Genomic DNA, 6227 nt, shown 5'->3' on the forward strand with positions numbered 1-6227 from the left:
GCTCTGTGTGTGCCAGCTGTGCCCCCCTGGCACTCACCTCCACGATCATGCGCACGGTGGGCAGGGTGGCCACGAGGCTCTGCGCGTGGGGTGGCCGCACGGTCACGGGCACACAGCCAGCGTACAGGCAGCCATAGAAGGCTGTGATCAGCTCAATGCCTGCAAGGACACCACAGCTGCAGTGGGCACCAGGCAGGGCCCCCCTGGGGCCAGCAGGGCAGTGCTGTTCCTCCTCCAAGCACAGTTTCTGTGAGGGAAGGTGGACACCTCCCCCCAGCACAGGTGCAGCTGCAGCAGTTCAACAGCAAGGGCAGCAGAAGGAAGCTGAGGAAGTTTGGGATAAGGGATTGGGAAAGGCAGAGCACACAGGAAACTATCTCCATCATACAGGAAAAGAACATCCTGAGTGGCAATGACTCAAAGGTCAGGGAGGACACAGAGGACACAGACATACCAGCAAGCAACTCTGACCAGCAGTCAGTGTCTTTCCTACATTTCCAGAGCCCAGTGAGACCCCAAAGAAAGGCCAGTGGGATGCAGTCATTCCCACAACTTGCTTACCAGGAGGATAAAGAAGCACCACATTGTCTCCTGCATTGAGATGTCCTTTGTCACACAGCACTGATGCGATTCTCTCGGCCTTTTTGTGCAGCTGAAGGCAGGTGGCTGTGCACACAGTGGTTCCCTTGAAAGGAGACAGAAGTGCTCTGAGCAGGGCCTGGCACCACAGGCCGTGGCTGCTGTGAGCTCAGAACAAGCTTGCTGGCTAGCATGAGGCTATAGCTACGAGTTATCTCTACCTAAAGGCTGCTGGCACTCAGTGAGCCACTCATCCACTACGGTATCGAGAGACAGAGCTGGAGTTAGATCTGCTCTAGAAACTTCTACCTTCCAGGGAGTCAGTTCAGGTCTTCTTGCACCAGAACCTTGCCAGAATATACTCAACAGGGAAACACCATTAACTGATACAGGAACCAGTGGGACCTACAAACACGCTGAGTTTTACCCTGAAGCATCAAACCGTGACAGGTCGCTGGAGGCACCTACAGGGTCAGAGGGTCAAGTTTGAGTTACAACTCTATGGGCAAGGTCTGACATAGAGGCTAAAGGAGGCACTGCAGAGGGCAAGAGGTTTTAAAGACAGGCTCAGAGTGGCACTGAACAGCATGTGGACCTTAAACCCCAACGACTCGGCACTGCCTGTACCTTGGCATTGAGCAGAAGGAAGAGAGGGTGGTCAGGAGTCGCTTGAGCTCTCCACTGCAACACCTCTGTCAGGAACTGGTGCTGAAACAGAGAGACAGGAATTCAGGACCAGCTTCTCCTCAGAGCTTCCTGCTCTGCATTCAGTTGGAGGGGAAATTCCTTCCCCTTCTCCAGCTGTAACAAACACTGATTTACCTTTTTAACTAAATCATTGTCTTCTAGTTGCCCCAGATCTCTCCCGGAGGCCTGGGCGATTCGCTTCCCAGCAACCAGGTTCCCCACCATCACAGAGGCAGGGCCCACGCCTGTGGGGAGACAACAGCCACCTGAAATGGGACTCTGGGAAAAGAGCAGGGCAAAGGGACAAAGAATCTCCCCAGGATCCCACCGTTCCTGGGCAGGGATGCAGGAGGAGAGGGAATGAGACCTCCCTGACAGAGTTCAGCACGCACTGCTGGTCTCTATCCACCAGGAGGAAACCCAGTGAGTTCAAAGGCAGGAATCAAAATTCCTGACTCACACATGCAAAGAGAGGCCTCAAACACTCCCCAGCCACAGGGCACAAGGCAGGCTCTGGTCCCCAGCAGGTGGGACCCGATGGGACACATCCCACAGAGCCATGGGGCAGTGAGCCTCAGTCTCCCAGCACCACCCACAGAGGTTCAGGTTACCTGGCTGTTTCTGCCTGGGTTTTGGCAAGTTTGTCACACAGGTGTGAGGGCACATGAGGATGTTGCAGGGGTGCAGAGAGCCCTCCAGAAAGTGCTGTTTGGTTTGAGAGATGTGGATCCCTCCCAGTGGAGTTTTTGGCAATGTGTTGGCTGGCACCAGAGCAAGGCAGTACACACCCACTTGGTGAATGCTGTCAATGGCCTGCAGAGAGGAAAGATGGTCCCTGGAATTCCTGGTGCTGCTGGAGACAAGCTGCTGACACTGACTGCACTGACATACTGCCAGGCAAATCCCTGGATGGATAAGGTGCTGGGGGAGGGAGTCAATCACTGACATCCCATCTCACCCCTGCACCACCAGCAAACCCTGCAGTGCTGGGTATGTCCCTTCACAGCCCTTTTCATGCACACCAAATCCATTTTTAAATCTTTCATGACCAAAATCCCAAAATACCCACAGTTGCCTGATGAATCACAGGATTCTGATCTCGGGATTGTATCCATCTGTCTGCTCTGAGCCATCACAGCCTGTTCCTCCCTGCCCACCTCAGCACTCAGCCATCTGATCCATTATTCAGAGCACCAGGTACTTCCCTGATTTTCCTCGCCAGCCTGCACACTTCACACCCTGAATGTCATTCCCCGGAGTGACACACATGCAGCTCTCAAAGGAAGGATTTGCTATTCATTCTGCTTTCAGGACTACACTAATTCAGCTGTTTGAACCTTCCTCTGCTCTGTGTGCTGCTGAAAAAGCATCTCCAAAGACAAGGGTGGCTTTAAAGCCAAGCTCTGAGCTCCACATGATCCAGACTAAAAGCAGAACTCCAAAGCCTGAGCATGGATCTGCTCTGCAGTGCAGTGCTTGTTTCTCCACAGTCACTTGCCAGCACAGTGCTGAGCACTGTCAGAGCCCCCATGCTCTCCCAGAACCTCCAGAGAATCCCAGAATGGTTTGGATTGGGAAGATCTTAAATCTCATCCTGTTCCCACGGGCAGGGACACCTCCCACCAGCCCAGGCTGCTCCAAGCCTCATCCAACCTGGCCTGGAACACTTTCAGGGATGTGGCAGGCCGCTCTGGGCAACCTGTGCCAGTGTCTCCCCACCCACACAGGGAGGAATTCCTTCCCAATATCCCATCTAACCCTGTCCTCTGGCAATAGGATGTCATTCCTTGTGTCCTGTCCCTCCAGGACACAACAGAACAGCTTGGACACAGCAGATGTCCTCAGCTGGTGACCCTGCACAGACACCCTGTGCCAAGAGGGACCCGGAGCCTGTGCTGTCTCCACCTGGGCCACATTGGTGTCCTCTGCTCTGGCACAACCTCACCTGTCCCCCTGTGCCTGTGGCTCACCTGCAGCACCCGACTCATCCACTGGAAACTGTCCTCCTCGGAGGCATCTGGTCTCTGCTCTGCCACCACCACGATCCTCTCGTCGTAGAACACAGACACGGAGAACACAGCGATCCTGAGGGAAGGGAGAGCCACGTGGGCTCAGATTCCAGTCCTGCTCCTTGGGAATAGCAACCCAAGGAAAGAGACTAAAGGCAGAACTTGTTAAAATAACTATGGGTCGAAGACAAGAGGGAAACCAGCAGAGAATTGAAGCTGAGTCTAAAGGAAAGATTGGAAGTATCTCAGGGGTTAATTCCACCTTCTGATGAAATTTCCACATTGCACAGTCCCCTCTCCTCCCAACCTGCTGTCACATTCCTGTTCCAACGTGTGGCAAGTCACCAATGCAAGAAGCTTCACAAGCATCTACGTGATGGAGGAGCTTAAAATCTCCTGTGGAGTCCTACAGACATGAGCTGCCTGAGCATCCAGGAATCAAATCCACAAGTGCTAAATAACCATCGAGTACCTTTGGGCACTAATGAAACTCTTCCTAGCAGAGCACCAGCAGCTAACGACTAAAACTCTGCAAAGACAGAGAATTAAATTCTCCACGTGGCTGATTTATCGTGTTACTCAATCCCTTCCCTAGAGCACACAGAGCTGATGAAAAGCCAGGCTGGGTCGCGGGGGACAGACGTGTGGCTGGGGACAATCAGGACAATTACTGCCTGAATATACTTCCTGCAGCTGAGCTGCCCCAAGAGAAATCCCAGACCTCACTCCAGGTCCTGGGAGGGCTGAGGTTTATGTGCTGACCTTCCTCTGTAAACTGTTTTGATGGACTCCACGGCCAGGCCGGTGGCCACGATGTCGTCGGCGTTGTGCCTGCGGCCGCTGACGGTCAGCAGCCCGTCCATCTTCCCCACCACGAACACCAGGCTGCCCTGCAAGAGAACAGGCTGCCAGTGAGGACACACAGCTCTCCTGACACAGCCCCTCAGCCCAGTGCTGCTCTCTGCCAGGGGCACAGCGATGCCAGCCCAGAACTGCTCACGTACAGGTCCCACAAATCCCAGCAGGCCCGAGCGGACGAAGGGCACTTCCCCCACTGGAGAGCCAGAGGAGTTCACTGGGATCACCTGCAACACAAGGGAGGATGTTGGAGGCAAAGGGGATTTGCCTGAGGACACAAAACCTTCCCCAGATCACAGACTGCACTTTGTGTGAGCGAGGGGATGAGGAGAAGGGGAGGGAACCCTCGGGACAGTCACTGTTTCAGCACCGTGGGAGATCTTAATGCTGACTGGAGCTAACTGTGAGGAGCTTTCCAGGTTATCTTCTTACAAAACATTGACAAGACCATCAGTTTTAACAGAAAATGGGGCAAGGAAGATGCATTCTGCTAGACATACCTCGAAAGTATTCTTTGTCACCCCTGCCAGCCCATAATACATCATCCCTCCTGCTCTGGAGCTCACACAGATCTCTCCAATCTCATCTGTTTTGCAGAGCTGGGGTGGCCCATCAGGTTTCACTATGCACATCATGCCTAGGACAGATCAGGCTCTGTTAGAACAATCCCCAAACTTTGCCTTGTGTGAGAAGTGACACATTTAACCCTGACAGAAGTGACACTGCCCAACCTCCCCCACACCAAGGCTGCACATGGGAGAAAACATGGACCTGTTCTCCTCCTCAAACACTCCCCAAAAGGCCTTGTAGGAGCCTCCTGCCCATTTTTACCTCCTGGCATCACATGGCCAACATCCTGGACAGTGAGAGCAGAGTTCTTATCTTCAGTGTTGACCCGAATGACGCCGAAGCTCAGCCCATTCATGGACAGGATGGCTCTGCCTGGCAAAGGGGCCCCAGGGACTCCAGGCCTTTGAGGGACACAAAATCAATGAACACACTCAATCAGCCACCCAAGCTGTTATTGGACTCGGATGGAGACACCACAGCAACAGAAAGATCAGTATTTTGGTGCCTCTGCTCTGCAGAACAGGTTCCAAAATGGGATGGCACGAGGGGCTGGAGAGGCACATTGGTCAATCCATAAGGAACTGTGTCCTTGGCTGGGATGGCAGGAGGGGCTGGAGAGGCACATTAGTCAATCCATAAGGAACTGTGTCCTTGGGCAGTGCAGCTCCTCTCCCAGCTCTTACCCCAGCCCATGCCAACCAACAGCTCCCAGGCCAGGTGATTCTGCCTGTTACAGAAGGCAGCAATGGACAGAAGCAGAGTATGAACAGTCCTGGCTGAGCAGGGAGGTTGGACCAGATAACCCACTGTGGTCCCTTCCAACCTAACTGATCTGTGAAAATGACCCAAGTGACGTCAAACCTGAGGTTAAACCTAATCCCAGACTCAGCACACCACCCTGGCTGTGTAAACCAGGAGCAGGACAAGCAGTGGTGACTGCTGAGCTGTCACACAGCTCAGAGGGCAGAAACACTCCTGTCTTGGGAGGGATGTTTAAACAGCTCAGTGGCCTGAGGACCTGAGCACACACAGTAAATGTCAGTGGAGTTTATGACATGCTTAAATCAACTATGCCCAAGCCCTGTGTGAACAGGCCCAGCCTGGGTGAGTCAGGGCAGGGAAGAGGCTGCGCCGTTACCTGCGGATGGCGATGGTCATGGCCTCAGGAGAGGTGGCACAGGGACAGATGGCCTCTGGCTTCAGCCCATGGCTCTGGAACAAGCTCAGGAAGGCATCACAGGAGGAAACAGACCCTGGGGAGAAAGGAAATATGCCACTAGCACATCACAGAACTCAATTTGATGTCCATCTAGAGGCAGGGCCAGGAGGAGGACCTGGGAGACCACAGGAGGAAATGGCCTTGAGTTGTGCTGGGAAGGTTGGAAAACCTCCTCATTGAAAGAGTGGTCAGGCACTGAAACAGTTGTGGGAAGAGGTGGAGTCACCATCCCTGGAAGTGCCTAAAAACCATGTGGATGTGGCACCTGGGGACACGGTTCAGGGCTGAACATGGCAGTGCTGGTC

General features: G+C 53.8%; 1 protein-coding gene across 1 annotated transcript; it reads right to left on the reverse strand.

The window, feature by feature from the left end:
- Nucleotides 1-37: 37 nt before the first annotated feature.
- Nucleotides 38-5979, reverse strand: LOC103812056 (disco-interacting protein 2 homolog B-like; the record flags this gene model as incomplete). The annotated part of the gene is made up of 11 exons (XM_009085061.1): nucleotides 38-159; nucleotides 562-685; nucleotides 1207-1287; nucleotides 1402-1511; nucleotides 1878-2079; nucleotides 3237-3351; nucleotides 4038-4165; nucleotides 4280-4360; nucleotides 4634-4770; nucleotides 4965-5104; nucleotides 5842-5979. Coding segments are annotated over 11 exons (1378 nt in total), but the record flags the coding sequence as incomplete, so codon positions are not given.
- Nucleotides 5980-6227: the final 248 nt, after the last annotated feature.

The sequence above is a fragment of the Acanthisitta chloris genome, unplaced genomic scaffold (genome assembly GCF_000695815.1).
Source record: "Acanthisitta chloris isolate BGI_N310 unplaced genomic scaffold, ASM69581v1 scaffold37791, whole genome shotgun sequence".
Classification (NCBI taxonomy): domain Eukaryota; kingdom Metazoa; phylum Chordata; class Aves; order Passeriformes; family Acanthisittidae; genus Acanthisitta; species Acanthisitta chloris.